General features: G+C 50.7%; 1 protein-coding gene across 1 annotated transcript in view; it reads right to left on the bottom strand.

Annotated features, from left to right (window-relative positions):
- Window positions 1–896: 896 nt before the first annotated feature.
- The window catches only part of LOC119978216 (chitinase-3-like protein 2), a 70,957-nt gene continuing 52,663 nt past the window's right edge, over window positions 897–19,190 (bottom strand). The window contains exons 11-12 of the mRNA XM_038819663.1: window positions 12,980–13,121; window positions 897–1,582 (exon numbers count right to left, since the gene is read on the bottom strand). Of these exons, the coding sequence (XP_038675591.1) occupies window positions 1,368–1,582; window positions 12,980–13,121 (357 nt within the window). The 3' untranslated portion in view covers window positions 897–1,367. The remainder of the gene's footprint in view (window positions 1,583–12,979; window positions 13,122–19,190) is intronic.

Genomic DNA, 19,190 nt, shown 5'->3' on the forward strand with positions numbered 1-19,190 from the left:
TGTCCTCACAACTTTCGAAGGCCTCGCGTGGTGGCTGCGAACTGAAGCCAGCGCTGCCACAGTCGGGGAGGAGCCCTTCCGCTGGTGGGGGGGGGGGGGCTTCAGCGAGGGTTACGGGGGCTGGTGGGGGGTGGTAAGGGAGTGGCAAGGGGGATTACAGGGGGGCAGGTTTTGGTAGTCCGCCGCAATGCGCATGCGCAGCCACAGACCAGGCCAATCTGCGGCCTTATCCACAGAATCAATTAATGTCACAACAGCCGTAAAATTGACTTGAGGTTTCCAGCCACATGGTGATATGCCTGTAGACAATATTGTATATAGTTGGTGGTGCAACCTCCAACCAGCAGGTGGCGATACAGATCTACGATGTGGTCTTGAGACATCGATCATGTGACATCGGACTCTTATCAGATGGTTGTAAGGTGTAACATGTCAGGGTAGTTCCAGGAGAGTCCAATTATTGTTACTTAACCACATGTACATCAATAAATCATCATTCTAGTGAAGTCACCAGCAGTTCACTGCAGAGACAAGAACACAATACACCCTTCATTTATAAACCATGGGAAGTGTGGCCACTCCCTTTACATAAATTTCCACTGTAAAATTCCACAATAAAAAAAGGATATCAATCATTTGTATTGTGGAATAATCAATTATTTGGGACACCGATACTTGGTATAGGGATTTGAGAGGTGGAGATTGTCCTTTAATTGTCGGCAGGTTTCCAATGAGGTGACTTTATTTGGAAGCAGCTTCCTCTTGTCCGGACAGGATATCGGCGCAGGCGACTGAGCATTGTGTCTGTGTATTAACCCACCCCCAACATCTGAACGATACTGTGTAGGCGCAAATAAATAAGAGGCAAGACATTCACAACAAAATAACAGGACATAACCAATTGACGATATCTTTACTGATATTCTCATTTTGAAAGTTATTTGAGTTAAAAGCGGAAGGGAACTGCTGAAGCGAGAATGAAAGAATATGTGACAATTAATTTGCTTCAATGAATCAAGCAAGGTGATTGGTTAATGTGTCCATAGGCTGATGGTAAAATCACACAGTTATCATGCTCAGACTCTACGTTAATGACACTGCATCGTTTCCATTAACACCTACCCAACTGTTCTCTTTTGCTAATTCTATGCTATTTGATTATTAATCATGAATCATTTCTCCTGATCAGTAAACTGATTACTACAATCAGCTCATTAAATTTAAACACAGTTGTGGTTACTTATGAAGCAGTCACACGTTACTGCATTGAGTTCTGGCAATACATTGTCAAACCAGCTCAGTTTCATTTTGCATCCATTATTTTTTTATTCATTTTGAAGCAATATTTGCAATCTAATCTAATTTTTTTACTTGCATTTGTTGCAACAATGACATTTATCATTAAAGTCCATTCCTTTAGGACAAACCATAATGTGGCTTTCTCCACAAGCGCAGTTGTAAAATTTATGCGAATGACTTGGGAATGAATAGAACCCATTGGGTGTTTCATGGCACCAATCTCTGACTTCCACTGTGTTGCTTTTTGTGAATGACAATGAAAGAAATGATTTTCTCCCATCTCCTGTAAAACAAAATGTAAAGAATATTTCAATGATCTGGTTTTAATCAAAGATTTCCATTCTGCACAAATAATTAAACTGAAAATTAAACTGTACGAGAATCCAAATTTAAGCCTCATGTTGATATAAGGAAGTTCTTCTTCACAAGAAATCGTGCTGAGCCCACACCTTGAGCTCACAAAGTGCCCCCCGGAGCCGAGAAAGGACATTGACCTGCAGTGCGAGAAAGATTGTGGAAATGATTGAAACCATGGACGCTGAAGAAAAATTTGGGGACTCTCTGAACGAGTTGATGAAAGCTTTAGAAACAGATGTTCAAAGTGTGCCGGAAAAACCATTGAACACTCTGCAATGGGAGGTAGAGTGGAAAGTGGAACAAATCATTGACCAGATCTGGAAAATGTGGCAAAGATGTGCTATACAGAATATTACTTCGTCATTTTATCAGCTGGTCATTTATATATAAAATATATGTGCCTTTTTGTGAACAATTGACACAAGTTTAAAGTAAGAACCATACAGCACAGGAACAGGTCCTTCGGCCCTCCAAGCCTGTACCGGTCATGATACCAACTTTGACCAAAACCATCAGCACTTCCTTGTGCCGTATCCCTCTATACCCATCCTATCCGTGTATTTGTCGAAATGCCTTTTGAACGGCGTTAATACATCTGCTTCCACAACCTCCCCTGGCAACGCGTTCCAGGCCACTCACAATCCTCTGCGTAAAAAACCTGCCTCACACGTCTCCTCTAAATTTTGCCCCACGGACCTTAAACTTATGCCCCCTGGTCAATGACCGCTCCACCCTGGGAAAGGGTGCCTGCCCATCCACTCTATCCATGCCCCTCATAATCTTGTTGACCTTCGTTGTTCTAATGAAAACAGTCTGAGTCTATTCAGCCTCTCTGCATAGCTAACACCCTCCAGACCAGGCAACATCCTGGTAAACCTCCTCTGCACCCTCTCCAAAACATCCACATGCTTCCGGTAGTGTGGCGACCAGAATTGTGCGCAATATTCCGACTGTAGCCTTGCCAAGGTTCTCTACAACTGCAGCATGACTTGCCAGTTTTTATACTCGATGCCCCGTCCAATGAAGGCAAGCATTCCGTATGCTTTCTTGACTACCTTGTCCATTTGTGTTGCCACTCTCAAAGATCTGTGGACCTGCACTCCCAAATCTCTCTGACTTTCTATATTCCGAAGAGCTTTGCCATTTACGGTATATTTTCCCTCTATGTTAGACCTACCATAATGCATTACCTTACATATGCCCGGATTAAACTCCATTTGCCATTTCTCTGCCCAAGTCTCCAACCTATCTACGTACTGCGGTATCCTCTGACAATCTTCAACACTATCAGCCAATCTACCTCGGTGTCACCCGCGAACTGCTAATTTGCCTCTGTGAAGTCACATTCTATTCTATGAAACACAAAGGGCGGGATTCTCTAATAATGGGGCTCTGTCCCCACGCCAGCGTGAAAAGCGGCGCCAACCACTCCGCCGTCAGCGGACCCTGATAATGGGGAATGCTCCCCTTACTAGGTGGCTAGATTGACGCCGGAGTGGTCCCCGCAGCTCCAGCCGGCGCAGAACATCCCGGGTTATTTCCGCGCATGCGCACTATGGCCGGTGTATTTCCGCGCATGTGCGGGTTTCTCTTCTCCGCGCTGGCTGCCGGGCAATATGGCGGAGCCCTACAGGGGCCCGGCGCAGAGTAAAGTAGGCCCTCACGGAACCAGCCCGCCCAGCGATCGGTAGGCCCCAATCCTGGGCCAGGCCACCGTGGGGGCCCCACCCGGGGTCGGATCCCCCCGCCCCCCTTCCAGGACGGCCCCCGCACACTCACCTTCCAGGACCCGCCGGTGTAGGTTACTCAGGACTCGGCCAGCCAAACTCGTCGGCCACTCAGCCCATCGACGCCTGGAGAATCGCCGGGGGTGGCTGCTGTCAACGGCCCCCGACCGGCGTGGCAGGAATCCCACGGGTGCCCAAGAATCGGTGCCAGAGAATGGGGAAGCCGCCGCCGGATCGAAGAATCCCAGACAAAGCACACTCCCCCCTCATCTATTCGTAATGCAAATTTAGGGGTTAAGGTCCTGAGTTTCGAACCCACAGACGAGAGGAATTGGCAGTGGGAACTAAATTAACCCTGAGACGTACTTTTCAGAACCCCAGTGCTGGTGTTTCTGGAGTCACCCTGCCGGAGTGCGAACAAAATGTCCACTTTCAAAGCAAGGATCTGTTTGGAATAGAGTGAAATAACTTGGAGCATTTCTCAGAGCCGACACCTTGAGGGATTGAAGGGTGGCTGGGTGTTTCGAGGTAGAAATCTGACCAAAAGCTCAGAAACCTGAAATTTAAAAGTTTGTGGCCCACAATCTTGAAATTGAATTGGGAAGAACTGAAGATCAGCATGAAACCAGAGACTGTCAAAACCAAGATTGTAAAAGTACAGCTGACAGCAGAAGAAACTGGAGCTAGGATTCCAGTTGGATCGGAAGCCCCAGTAACAGATGACCATGAGGTAATCAACAACCCCTGATCCAATGTAAGCTTCAATCTGGTCATTCTCACAGGCAAGGGAGAGATAGAAGGGAGATAGATGAAGTCGGGACAGTCTGGGGAGAAAAAGAGAATAATGAAGGAAGGACTGAAGAGTCCCCAAATTTTAAAAGAGGAACTCAGAGGAGAGACCATTAGAAGGCGCCCTGTGTGTTTTCAATGTGGGGAAGCAGGACATGGAAAAGAAAGTTGCTGGTGTGTAAGGTAACCCACAGGGAATGCAGTAGAAAAAGCCAAGCCTGTGGCCAGGGGAATGGTCAGCTTGTGTTCATACATGGCTGATGGCCGGCGTCACAACCCAGAGTTTGTGTTTGAGGGTAAAATGACTCCGAAAAGAGACGGAAAAGGGATCTTGCATTCTCTGACACACTGTCTGCCAGAAAACCTTACTGCAGTGGGAGAGTAAAGAATTCCTACCTCAGAGCAGAGTAAATTACAGTGAATTCTAGAGTATTGATCAAGAGACTCAGAGAAGAGGGTGTGGAGAATTTATTTGGGGGCATCACAGGCTGGGCCAGCACTTAGTGCCATTGAGCTGTGTGTCTTGCTGGGCCATTTCAGAGAGGATTTGGGCATTGTGGGTATGGAGTCACATGGAGACCAGTCTGACACAGGTGAAGATTTTGGCATTGTGGATATGGAGTCACATGGAGACCAGTCTGACACAGGTGAAGATTTTGGCATTGTGGATATGGAGTCACATGGAGACCAGTCTGACACAGGTGAAGATTTTGGCATTGTGGGTATGGAGTCACATGGAGACCACTCCAACACAGGTGAAGATTTTGGCATTGTGGATATGGAGTCACATGGAGACCAGTCTGACACAGGTGAAGATTTTGGCATTGTGGATATGGAGTCACATGGAGACCAGTCCAACACAGGTGAAGATTTTGGCATTGTGGATATGGAGTCACATGGAGACCAGTCTGACACAGGTGAAGATTTTGGCATTGTGGGTATGGAGTCACATGGAGACCAGTCTGACACAGGTGAAGATTTTGGCATTGTGGGTATGGAGTCACATGGAGACCACTCCAACACAGGTGAAGATTTTGGCATTGTGGATATGGAGTCACATGGAGACCAGTCTGCCACAGGTGAAGATTTTGGCATTGTGGGTATGGAGTCACATGGAGACCACTCCAACACAGGTGCAGATTTACTTCTTAACAGACATCAGCGAACCACATGGGCCTTTTTTTGATATTCGACAATGATTTCAGAGTTAACTTCATACTTTTCATTCCAGATTTCTTTCAATGAATTTAATCTTCACCATCTGCCATGGAGGAAATCAATCCCGGGTCCCCGGTGTAGTGATATGCATCACTGTACATACACAAGGGGTTAAGATAAATACACTACAACTAAGCAGCCACTAGAGGGAGCACCAGAGATGTATAAATACATTGACAAACAGGAAGTCAGCCTCTGTCTCTTCACAGGAACAGCAGCTGGTGAGCAGGACACAGACAGGCAGCTCAGATGTAACATAGTGTAAACGCTGGAGAGAGAACAAACTCATAGAAAGAAAGCATCTACTTCAACTGTAAGACTACGAGCTTTATTCAGACACAAGGAATAATACATGGTACCAGGTCCAGGTGACTTCAGAACACTTACTAGAAAAGTTACACAAGATGCAGACAAAGCACGATTGAAAACAGAAGAAAACTCGGACGTGGGGAGATTTTGCTGAGTCAATGCAACTCATTGGAACTCCACCGCAGCGGAAAACAACTGGTAATTTATTCATAGATGGAAAATCGTGAAACAAATGTTCGAACTGTATATCGTAGCTAATGAGTTGAGCGTGGCCTCAGAAGAAATGAAAACAGCACTTCTCCTAGCAGGACATGAAGCTAGAGAAATCTATAACTGCTTTAATTAATTGAAAGGTGAAGACAACAAGAAATTAGAAGTAATACTTAAAAAAAATTGAAGAATACTGTAACACCAGTAACAATGCTGCTTAAAACATTCAATGCTCAGAGACCAAATTGCACAGGGGATGAGTGATGTGAAACTCAAAAAATCATCAGAACAGAAAGGTTTAATGCTGGAAATTGCGATTGACAAGTGCGGATTGCAAGAAAAAAATAACTTTAAGTTTTTAACAAGAAAAAAACGGCAGAAAAGCTCTTTTCCACGGGTCTGAAGAAGTTAAAATGGTGTCTGAGCACATTTTAAACTCCCCGGAGAACAAAACCCACAAATCTGGGTCTGCACATGCGCAGGAAACGGCAACTGCACATGCACAATTGAAAAACGGTGCTTTGGGCGCAAATCGTTCTGCGCATGCGCAATCTGCACATGCGCAGTCGAACAAAAAGAGCGCACAGCTCGAAGAGGGATCTGGGCATGCAGAAGCCGCCCGTGCGCAGTTTGCGAAAAAGAGCACAGTAAAGGAAAAGTGATTTGCACATGCGTAATCCATTCTTACACTGTATGTCACGAGCGACACTACGTCAGAGGCCCCGGACCCAAAGGGGAAATGTCCGAAAATTGAAAAAAAAGTTTTAAAGCTACAAAACACAATTTTTTCACCTCGAAAGACAGAACAATGCCTGAACTTCTACCGGCAGTTGAAAACAACCTCCGCAGCACCCTGGAACAAGCGGTTTGCACCACTCAAAGTGAAGAGCACAATGACAAATCCAAAACCAAAGAAGATGATTTGTTCATTGAACATGAAGAGCACGATGACAAATCCGAAACAAATAAAGATGATTGTTTCTTGAAGAATACTACTCAGACATGGCTGAGTTATTTGGTTATGATGATCATAAAAGCATCAGCGCCACGGTTGAAAAGCTCAACACGACTCTACTCATGGTAGATGAATCCAATACCATGATGCAATGGCAGATCGTCGATACATTGGATGACAGCAACCAGTTAAATACCCAAGAAGAAAACGATGCCACACAGCGAGTATTGAACGACTCCATTGGGAGAGTACAGATCGACTCCACAGAGAGACCACTGCATGACTCCACACAGAGAGCGATGAAAGACTCCACAGAGAGCTCGTTGACAGACTCCACAATGGAAGCAACTCAAGACTGGTGGATTGGAAATTAGCAAACGTGACGCCACTGTTTAAAAAAGGAGGTAGGCAGAAAGCAGGAAATTATAGGCCAGTGAGTTTAACTTCGGTAATAGGGAAGATGCTGGAATCTATCATCAAGGAAGAAATTGCGAGGCATCTGGATAGAAATTGTCCCATTGGGCAGACGCAGCATGGGTTCGTAAAAGGCAGGTCATGCCTAACTAATTTAGTGGAATTTTTTGAGGACATTACCAGTGCAGTAGATAACGGGGAGCCGATGGATGTGGTATATCTGGATTTCCAGAAAGCCTTTGACAAGGTGCCCCACAAAAGGTTGCTGCATAAGATAAAGATGCATGGCATTAAGGGTAAAGTAGTAGCATGGATAGAGGATTGGTTAATTAATAGAAAGCAAAGAGTTGGGATAAATGGGTGTTTCTCTGGTTGGCAATCAGTAGCTAGTGGTGTCCCTCAGGGATCCGTGTTGGGCCCACAATTGTTCAAAATTTACATTGATGATTTGGAGTTGGGGACCAAGGGCAATGTGTCCAAGTTTGCAGATGACACTAAGATGAGTGGTAAAGCGAAAAGTGCAGAGGATACTGGAAGTCTGCAGAGGGATTTGGATAGGTTAAGTGAATGGGCTCGGGTCTGGCAGATGGAATACAATGTTGACAAATGTGAGGTTATCCATTTTGGTAGGAATAACAGCAAACGGGATTATTATTTAAACGATAAAATATTAAAGCATGCCGCTGTTCAGAGAGACTTGGGTGTGCTAGTGCATGAGTCACAGAAGGTTGGTTTACATGTGCAACAGGTGATTAAGAAGGCAAATGGAATTTTGTCCTTCATTGCTAGAGGGATGGAGTTTAAGACTAGGGAGGTTATGTTGCAATTGTATAAGGTGTTAGTGCGGCCACACCTGGAGTATTGTGTTCAGTTTTGGTCTGCTTACTTGAGAAAGGACGTACTGGCGCTGGAGGGTGTGCAGAGGAGATTCACTAGGTTAATCCCAGAGCTGAAGGGGTTGGATTATGAGGAGAGGTTGAGTAGACTGGGACTGTACTCGTTGGAATTTAGAAGGATGAGGGGGGATCTTATAGAAACATTTAAAATTATGAAGGGAATAGATAGGATAGATGCGGGCAGGTTGTTTCCACTGGCGGGTGACAGCAGAACTAGGGGGCATAGCCTCAAAATAAGGGGAAGTAGATTTAGGACTGAGTTTAGGAGGAACTTCTTCACCCAAAGGGTTGTGAATCTATGGAATTCCTTGCCCAGTGAAGCAGTTGAGGCTCCTTCATTATAAGTTTTTAAGGTAAAGATAGATAGTTTTTTGAAGAATAAAGGGATTAAGGGTTATGGTGTTTAGGCCGGAAAGTGGAGCTGAGTCTACAAAAGATCAGCCATGATCTAATTGAATGGCGGAGCAGGCTCGAGGGGCCAGATGGCCTACTCCTGCTCCTAGTTCTTAGGTTCTTATGTTCTTATGTTCTTTAAGACTCCATAGCGAAATCCATGCATGAACAAGACCATGTAGGTCTATCAACCTTATCTGAGCATCCAGCAGCATACTATGAAAGTCTACCAAGCTCACGTGAACAACAAAAAGACTATGAACGTCTCCCCAGCTCATTTAACCAATAAGAAGACACTGAATGTCTACCCACTGTATGTGAGACAAGTGACAAAGAAATCACAATTCCCATACAAGATGTGCAAGATCACAGCGAGACTGACAGATCTCAGCTTGTATGTACAGAAGCACTCAACAAAGTGAAACTACTCTTGAGTCCAGTGAGACCACGTCTTCACCATGGCGGAGGCGGAAGAGACCCCCTCCCCTGCGCATGCACCGGTATGACTTCAACAGCCGCTGATGCTCTGGCGCATGCTCGGACTTACGCCGGCCGGCAAAGTCATTTCAGCCCCGGCTGGCGTGGCGCCAAAGGCCGTTCACGCCAGCCGGCGGAGCAGGAACCACTCCGGCGTGGACTTAGCCCCTCAATGTGAGGGCTTGGCCCCTAAAGGTGCGGTGACTTCCGCACCTTTGGGGCAGCCCGACGCCGGAGTGGTTCACGCCACTCCAAAACGCCGGGACCCCCGCCCCGCCAGGTAGGGGAGAATCCCGGCCCAGATACCACAAAGGACACTGACACAAATAATTTTGAGAATGACTCGAATTATCCACATGGAACAGTAATTGAGTGCAACAAGAAAAACAAAAACCACAAGAAGCACAACAGAAACAAGAATAACAGCAGCAACACAAACATCAAGAGGCACTACAAACTACAAGCACAACAACAAAAATTACAAGAACAACAACAAAATCAACAACAAGAAGCATAACAAAGGCAACAACAGCAACAACAAGCACGACAAAAACAACAAGGACAACAGCGGAAACAACAAAGACAGAAACGACAAAGACAACAATGAAACAACAACTTGCACGACATGGTACAACTCTGCACATAAAGGACAATGTAACAGCACAGTTCAAAACAACGGCAAGAGTACAAACATACCACAGCATGACAACGAATCTCACAAATTCACATTTGCTCCACTAGAAACATGCAAACCAGCTTTCAAGGCAGATGACATACAGAATCAATACCACAAACTCAGAAAAAAGACCAGGTCAGACAACAACGTTGACATACAGAATCAATACCGCAAGCACATGAAAAAGTCCAGGTCAGACAACAAAGATGACATACAGAATCGCTACCACAAGCATAGAAAGAAACAAGTCTAAATCAGACAACAAAGTGATTTGACTATTTGAAAACCTCATGATGACTTCTTGGTTACTTAAACACAAGAACACTGACGATGTTCACAAGAAATGACAACATCAACATCACCACTTCAACAACAGAAGAAGAAAGCAACTCAACCGAACAAATTCATAAAGTTTGGACTCATACATTTTTTAAATTAAGATTGGGCTCATAAATATTAATTGGCTTTGTATAATCATCAATATCATCACAACTTGTACACATCATCATACCTGTGTTGTACAATTTTCTTCAACAAAGTACAGAAAATATGTAAAAAGAAAAAAGGGAGGATGTAATGATATGCATCACTGTGTATACACAAGGGGTTCAGGTAAATACCCAACAACTACGTAACCACTAGAGGGAGCACCAGAGATGTATAAATACATAGACAAACAGGAAGTCAGCCTCTCTCTCTTCACAAGAATGGCAACTGGTGAGCAGGACCCAGACAGGCAGCTCTGATGTGACAGTTTCAGAGCTGGAAAGAGAACAAACTCATCGAAATAAAGCATCTACTTCAACTGCAAGACTACGAACTTTATTCAGACACAAGGAATAATACACCCAGAGTTCCCCCCTGAATTTCTGGACTGGTAATACAATGCCCGTGCCCCACTGCCTAATCTACAGGTTGAGGTTGTTACAGGATGAGTAAGAATGAGCGGAACTTTCTGTTTCCTGCATAGGGCGTCGGCGGAGACGCAAGAACCGGGGGCAGCTCTCCCTGTAGGCAGGGTTCTCACCGTCACATTGCTGAGGTGGCGGGGGTTGGGGGGGTGTGGAAAATGTTGTCTACACCGGGCAATCTGAGATTGTTGCGTCCCAGTCTCCGATAAGAGGCTAATAATTTCCCCATCCCCACGTACACAGAGAACCCCCGCTCCACGCAATAAGGAGCCCATCCTCCCTCCTTGCCACAGAGAAGGTAACCACTCCCTCCGTGGAGCTCACCAGAGGCCCCACTAGGCACCGCCCCGTGACACTGTTCCTAAGCAAGCAAAGAGACACTGAGGAAGACGTTTCATTTAGCTGCAGAGCTACAGGAGAATACAGAAGGAGCAGAGCCTCCACCTGGGAGCAAGAGAATTCCAGAGAACTCACCCTCCTGTGGCTTTGTACAAGAGCAGAGAGCAAGTGGACTCTTTGGTCCAGGTGCTGGGTTATTGAGTGGAGATTATTGACCAGGCGCTGGGTTATTGAGTGGAGATTATTGACCAGGGGCTGGGTTATTGAGTGGAGATTATTGACCAGGGGCTGGGTTATTGAGTGGAGATTATTGGCCAAGGTCTGGGTTATTGAGTGGAGATTATTGGCCAGGGTCTGGGTTATTGAGTGGAGATTATTGACCAGGGGCTGGGTTATTGAGTGGAGATTATTGACCAGGAGCTGGTTTATTGAATGGGGGGGGGGGGGGGGTGGTTATTGAACCAGGCGCTGGGTTATTGAGTGGAGGTTATTGACCAGGGGCTGGGTTATTCAATGGGAGATTATTGGCCAGGGTCTGGGTTATTGAGTGGAGATTATTGACCAGGGGCTGGGTTATTGAGTGGAGATTATTGGCCAGGGTCTGGGTTATTGGGTGGAGATTATTGACCAGGGGCTGGGTTATTGAGTGGAGATTATTGACCAGGGGCTGGGTTATTCAATGGGAGATTATTGGCCAGGGTCTGGGTTATTGAGTGGAGATTATTGGCCAGGGTCTGGGTTATTGAGTGGAGATTATTGGCCAGGGTCTGGGTTATTGAGTGGAGATTATTGGCCAGGGTCTGGGTTATTGAGTGGAGATTATTGACCAGGAGCTGGTTTATTGAATGGGGGGGGGGGGGGGGTGGTTATTGAACCAGGCGCTGGGTTATTGAGTGGAGGTTATTGACCAGGGGCTGGGTTATTCAATGGGAGATTATTGGCCAGGGTCTGGGTTATTGGGTGGAGATTATTGACCAGGGGCTGGGTTATTGAGTGGAGATTATTGACCAGGGGCTGGGTTATTCAATGGGAGATTATTGGCCAGGGTCTGGGTTATTGAGTGGAGATTATTGGCCAGGGTCTGGGTTATTGAGTGGAGATTATTGGCCAGGGTCTGGGTTATTGAGTGGAGATTATTGACCAGAGGCTGGGTTATTGAGTGGAAATTATTTACCAGGGGCTGGGTTACTGAATGGGGGTGGGGGGGGGGGGGGGGGTGAGGGGGGGGGGGTGGGGGGAGGTGGGTTATCAATCAGGGGCTGGGTATTTAAGTGGGAGACTATTGACCAGGGGCTGGGTTACTGAATGGGGGGGGGGGGGTTTAGGGATGGGGGGGGGGGGGGGGGGGGGGGGGGGGGGTTATTAACCAGGGGCTGGGTTATTAAGTGGGAGATTATTCACCCAGGATTTGGTAACATTACACAGTCCCCATTAAGAAACTAGCAATTTGCCATTAACTTTGGGAAATACTTTTCAGTTATGATATTATTGGAAGTAAAATGACAAAGTTTACAGTAATTTGGGAAGCAAAGAAGGTGAGCTGATTGTTGTTTCGAAGTTTATTTCCAGTATAAGTCAGGCATGGAGAGGTGCTGTGCTGAGACATGACAATGTCACCCCTGAGTATGTGGTTACAGTGGGGAGAGTTTATAGAGGCAGCGTGCAATCTAAATGTGGACATCAGATCTTAAATAGAAAATGCAGGCTCAAATATGACAGCAGGAAGTGATGTTTTGTAGACAGGAAGTACATGTACACATTAGGGGCTGGATTTTCTGCCCCGCCGCGCCACTGTTCTGCATCGACCCACCGGCGGAATTGTCCGTTACACCGGCTGGTCACTGGGGTTTCCCATTGTGGGGCAGCCCCTAGTCGTCGGGAAACCCCCGGGCGCCAGCAAAACGGAGAATCCCGCCGGCGGGTAATCCAGCTCAAGATTTGTTGAAATATTACACACTGCAGCAATAGGAAGCAGCTCATATTTAATTGTGTAACATATAATAATTTACCAGAATCACTAATGTCAAGAGCAGTCTTCAATGCATTGGTCAAAGGGTAAGCTCCTTCATTACAATTATTCCCAATGTAGTCATCCAGATCCAAGGCCCATACTGCGGCACCTCCAAAATGATTGTACTTCAGCCACTGAGCCTACAGACACATTGGATGGAAAATACAATTAGTAAGTGTTCATCAACATAGTTACTTTATTGAAGATTTCGTACTTTCGTACTGTTCTTTCAAAAGATAAAAGTTAAAATTCTCGATATGCGAGAACATAAGAAATGGCAGCAGGAGTTGGCCATTCAGTGTCTCAAGATCAGTCCGTCAGTCAAGGAGATCACGGCTGATCTTCCAGTTCAACATCATTTTCTTGCACTATCCCCATATCCGTTGATTTTTATAATATGTAGAAATCTATCAATCTCACTCTTGAGCTTTCTCAACCACTGATACTGCACAGATCTTTGGGCCAGAATATGCCAAAGAGTCACCACCTTCTGCCTGAAGAAATTCTTCCTCACCTCAGTCCTAAATGACCTGTCCCTTCCTCTGAGGCTGTGTCATGGTTTGTACTGGACGGGGCTGAACAATGTTTCAATGTGGTGTTCACAAGTCTGGAATTATCCGAATGGCTGCTGGCTCAGCAAATGGAGCCTGGAGTCAAAGTTGGAAACGGGATTAGAAGGTGGGGCCTCTCCATGTTACAAACCGGAGCTGTAAAACTGGTCCCGTTGGGCATGTACAATGTGCCTGGGAAATTTTGTACATAGACAGCATCCCCGAGCTGAAAACAGCGCAGAAGCATGCGCCGGCACATGCCCACCTCTGAACATTCCTGTCCTCAACGAACCCACTCCCTGATGTTCGGGATAACTAGCCTTAAGCGTTTCCTGAGGCGTCGCCTCGTCAGTAGACATGCCGTAGCTGGTCCACCATTGCCCTCATGGTCATGGTCTGCAGCCTGTAGACTTTCAGCCACTCGGGGTGAGCGTCCACAATGATCCCCTGAATTTTCCCCTGAAATGGGCGGCAAAGTCGATATGTGTGCTGGACCGTGTGCTGCCTGCCCATTCCCACCGGTGAATCGGCGCTGCCGCCGGAGCTTTTTGAGGCTCTTAGCATGGGCCACAGCGCTGAGATACCTTCTCCATGTCGGAGTCGATTCCGGGACACCAGACGTAACTGCGGGAAAGCATTTTCATCTTCACCACCCCATGGTGTCTATTGTGGGGATCCTGCAGCGGTGGGGGGTGAGGGGCATCCATGTTCCAGGACGACTACCCACGCCTCCCCCCCCCACAGGAAGACACCATCCTCTACACTGAGCTCTGGGAGTTTTGTTGTGTGGGTCCTCAGGTCTTCGGGCAAAGCCTGGTGTTGGGCTAAGTAAAGGATGATGTGGCGGACCCTGGATAATTGTGGGTCGGTTTGGGTCCATTCCTCGTTGCGACCCACCTCCAGCAGAAGTCCATAAAATGCATGGTGGCGATGAGATCTTCGGCCAATGTGGGTGTTAGTGGCCTGATGGAGAGGGGGAGACAGCTCAATATGTCAGCATTTGGGAACCCTGTGGCAGAGTGATGGTCCAAGGTATACTCGTACGCGACGAACAGCAAAGTCCCCCGTTGGACCCAGGCCTACGTGATTGCGGGAATCACGCGATCGATCGTTTTTAAATAACCCAAGCAGTGGTTTGTGGTTTGTAAATGTGTGGCCGTAGACATACTGGTGGAATTTGCAAACCCCAAAAAGACAGCCAGGCCTTCTTTCTCAATTTATGGGTAATTGCGCTCCACGTCGGTGAGCGTTCAGGTTGCGAATGCTATGGTTCATTCCAATCCATCAGGCATGCGGTGTGTGAGGATGGCCCCCACCCTGTAAGGGGAAACGTGGCACGTTAACAGAAGTGGCCTGCTCGAACCACCAGAGGATTTCAGCCATGTTTTCCAGGTGTTCCTTGTCCCAGGTTCCAGTGGTGAGGAAGACATCCAGATACATGGCCACCTTGGGTAAACCCTTCAGGATGTTTTCCATCTCCCTTTGAAATATTGCACAAGCTGATGAAACCTCGAACGGCAACCAAGTGTGTTGGTACGGCCCTCTGTGGGTATTAATGGTGACAAACATCTGAAGCCGGGATCCATGGTGTGCGTGACTCATGTCCAATTTTGTAAATTTTTTTCCTTATTGAGCTTGGCATAAAGGTCCTCGATGCGTGGGACCAGGTAACGGTCTAGAGCTACGGGTATCAGAGTGGTGCCTTCAATGGCCAGTGACTCCCCTATATACGTGGCCAACCTGGATGCTGGATCGAATCTTATTTAACGTACAGCGGCTTCCTATTGAGACCGCCGCTCCGATATCGAGTTCCATCTCAGTAGCGTGCCCTTTGACCTGCAGCACTATCCGGATGTGGGGGGTGCCATCAAGCAATGGCGTTGATGATAGGAATGGTCCCGATAATCCATCTAGTATGCGGGATCATGAGGGGGTCGGTAACACCTGGGGGTCTGGCGGGAGACGAGATCTCCAAAGGTTTGTTTGGTGTTGTGGTCCTGGCACTAGGTTTGTTGCCTGCGGCTGCCATCTTGGTACCCCAGTTCGGGAGAGCTGCCCCGGTGGGCCTCGGGCACTCCGTGGCAATGGCCAACATCCCTCCGATGTGCCCCCCGCTGCTGCTGTGGTTATGTTCCTCGGTTCTGGTGCCAGACAAGCCGGTGGCCGCTCCGCTGACCGAGGTTGAGCTCTCTGCTCTCGCGGGAGACACTGATTGCTCACTGGAGGATCAGTAGGTTTCTGTAAGTAGTTCCCGCTGTGCAGCAGCATTGAAAATGCACAAATGAAGTGGTCTCGCAGGAATTCATTCAAAGTGGGCCCAAATTTGCATGTTTTGGCGAGTTTCACGAAATGCACCATAAAATCTCTATTGGACAATCCTTGGGTCTGGAAGGCCATATGGAAGCGGAATCTAATTGGGTTTTGTGTTCAAATGTTGCTCGACCAAGTTTATCAACGTGGCAAAATGCTTGGCTTTTTGTAGCGCGTAGAACAGTCTGCCCGAATCTCTGTTACACTCCCTATGTGGCAAGTATATCTTTACTTCAGTAAGTAGAGCAATATTGCACATGCTACTCCAGGTGTGGTTTCTTTAAGGCTCTACGTGATCTAGTGGAAGGAATTTGCTCACAGTTTAATGCTCTGTCTGAAGGGTTGGGAAAAGCCCAGTCTGAGAACTCTCTTCACAATACAGCCAGAATCACTGCACCGAGATCAGACAGGCACGAATGGCAGACTGGACATCGAGGGCGGAATTCTCTGATATTGGGGCTACGTCCCCACGCCCACGTGAAAACAGGCGCGAATCACTCTGGATTTTCCTGGAGAAAGTGCAGAGTGATTCTCCGATTTGCAGGGGGCTAGCAGAGCCCTGGAGTAGTCGTCACAGCTTGGGCTGCCAATACGGGGCCCTACACTTCAGCCCATGGGGGTCCGCGCATGCGCACAGTGGCCGTCTGTGAGGGCCCCGCGCAACATGGCAGACCCACACAGCAGGCCAGCCCCGACAATATCGACCCCCTACAGATTGCGCGCACCCGCCACTCGGTGGCCCCCGATCGCGAGCCTGACCGTCCTGGAGGCCTCCTTCAATGACGGATCCCCCGGCCCCCACCAGAGCGGCCGCGGACTGCATCTGCAGCTGCCACTCCGAGCTCCCGCCGAGTGGAACCATGAGTGAACCAAGCCGGCGGGAACGAGGCCAGTTGTCGGCGGAGAATCGCAGCGGGGGCCTCTTTCCATGGCACCTGACCCGTGCTGCGTCACCGCGTGCGATTGGTGGCGATTCTCCGGGAAGGTGCCGGATCCGATCGTGGGTCTGACGCCTGATTCTCCGTCCCCGAGCCAAGTTCAGCTGAGAGTATCCTGGCCAGAATCTACCACAATCTCTCAGGTACGGAGCTCCAATAATATCTCAGGGAGACCATGGGCGGGATTCTCCCACTGCGACGCCAAATATCGTGTTTGGCGATCGGCCAGAGAATTCGTTTTTACGCCGAAAGGGGGGCGGCGGTATTTTTCGGATGCTCTGCCCCCCCAAAAACGGCGTACTCAAGGAATACACTGCACGCCCTTGGCACGGCCTCAGGACGTCACATGAGGCCATCCCCTGATGCTCCACCCCCGATGGGTTGACTTCCCGATGGCGTTGGAGACATGTTCTCTCAACTTTCAGGAACCTGGCGTGGCGGCTGCAGACTGCGTATCTCACCGGCCTCCAGCAACGGCCTCCGGCACTGCTCTCCGGCACTAGCTCCCTGCACTGGCTCCCTGCACTGGCCTCCGGCACTGGCTCCCTGCACTGGCCTCCGGCCCTGGCCCCGGCACTGGCCCCGGCACTGGCCCCGGCACTGGCCTCCGGCACTGGCCCCGGCACTGGCTCCGGCACTGGCCCCGGCACTGGCCTCCGGCACTGGCCCCGGCACTGGCCCAGGCACTGGCCCCGACACTGGCCGCGGCACTGGCTCCCTGCACTGGCCTCCGGCACTGGCCCCGGCACTCGCCCCGGCACTGGCCCCGGCCCTGGCTCCGGCACTGGCCCCGGCCCTGGCTCCGGCACTGGCCTCCGGCACTGGCCCCGGCACTGGCCCCGGCACTGGCCCCGGCACTGGCCCCGGCACTGGCTCCGGCACCAGCCTCCGGCACTGGCCCCGGCACTGGCCCCGGCACTGGCTCCCAGCACTGGCTCCCAGCACTGGCCTCCGGCACCAGCCCCCAGCATTGCCCTCCAGCACTGGCTCCCAGCGCTGGCCCCGGCACTGGCCCCGGCACTGGCTCACAGCACTGGCCTCCAGCACCAGCCTCCGGCACTGACCCCGGCACTGGCTCCCAGCACTGGCCCCGGCACTGGCCTCCGGCACTGGCCCCGGCACTGGCCCCGGCACTAGCCTCCGGCACTGGCTACGGCACTAGCCTCCGGCACCGGTACCGGCACTGGCCCCGGCACTGGCTCCCAGCACTGGCCCCGGCACTGGCCTCCAGAACTGGCCCCGACACTGGCCCCGGCACTGGCCCCGGCACTGGCCTCCGGAACTGGCCCCGGCACTGGCCTCTGGCACTGGCCCCGGCACTGGCCCCGGCACTGGCCCCAGCACTGGTTCCCAGCACTGGCCCCGGCATTGGCCTCCGGCACCAGCCTCTGGCACTGGCCCCGGCACTGGCCCCAGCACTGACTCCCAGCATTGGCCCCCAGCACTGGCCCCGGCACTGGCCCCGGCACTGGCCCCCGGCACTGGCCTCCGGCACTGGCCCCGGAACTGGCCCCGGCACTGGCCCTGGCACTGGCCCCGGCACTGGACCCCGGCACTGGCTCCCGGCACTGGCCCCGGCACTGGACCCCGGCACTGGCTCCCGGCACTGGCCCCAGCACTGGCCCCGGCACCGGCCTCCGGCATTGGCCCCAGCACTGGCCCCAGCACTGGCCTCCGGCACTGGCCCCGGCACTGGCCTCCGGCACTGGCCCCAGCACTGGCCTCTTGGCACCGGCCTCCGGCACTGGCCCCGGCCTCCGGCACTGGCCTCTGGCACTGGCCCCAGCACTGGCCTCCAGAACTGGTCCCGGCACCGGCCTCCGGCACTGGCCCCCAGCACTGGGCCCCGGCACTGGCCCCGGCACTGGGCCCCGGCACTGGCCCCGGCACTGGACCCCGGCACTGGCTCCCGGCACTGGACCCCGGCACTGGCTCCCGGCACTGGCCCCGGCCCTGGACCCCGGCACTGGCCCCGGCACTGTCCTCTGGAACTGGCCCCGGCACCGGCCTCCGGCATTGGCCCCAGCACTGGCCCCAGCACTGGCCTCCGGCACTGGCCCCGGCACTGGCCTCCGGCACTGGCCCCGGCACTGGCCTCTTGGCACCGGCCTCCGCCACTGGCCCTGGCCTCCGGCACTGGCCCCAGCACTGGCCTCCAGAACTGGCCCCGGCACCGGCCTCCGGCACTGGCCCCCAGCACTGGGCCCCGGCACTGGCCCCGGCACTGGCCCCGGCACTGGCCCCGGCACTGGGCCCCGGCACTGGCCCCGGCACTGGCCCCGGCACTGGGCCCCGGCACTGGCCCCGGCACTGGCCTCCGCTGGGGAGGAAGGGGGTTTAAAGCGGGTGACTAGGTGGGGGGTGGGGTGGGGGGGTGTAGGGAGGCAGGACCAATGGGGACCAGTGCAGT

Source organism: Scyliorhinus canicula, chromosome 15 (assembly GCF_902713615.1).
Source record: "Scyliorhinus canicula chromosome 15, sScyCan1.1, whole genome shotgun sequence".
NCBI classification, from domain to species: domain Eukaryota; kingdom Metazoa; phylum Chordata; class Chondrichthyes; order Carcharhiniformes; family Scyliorhinidae; genus Scyliorhinus; species Scyliorhinus canicula.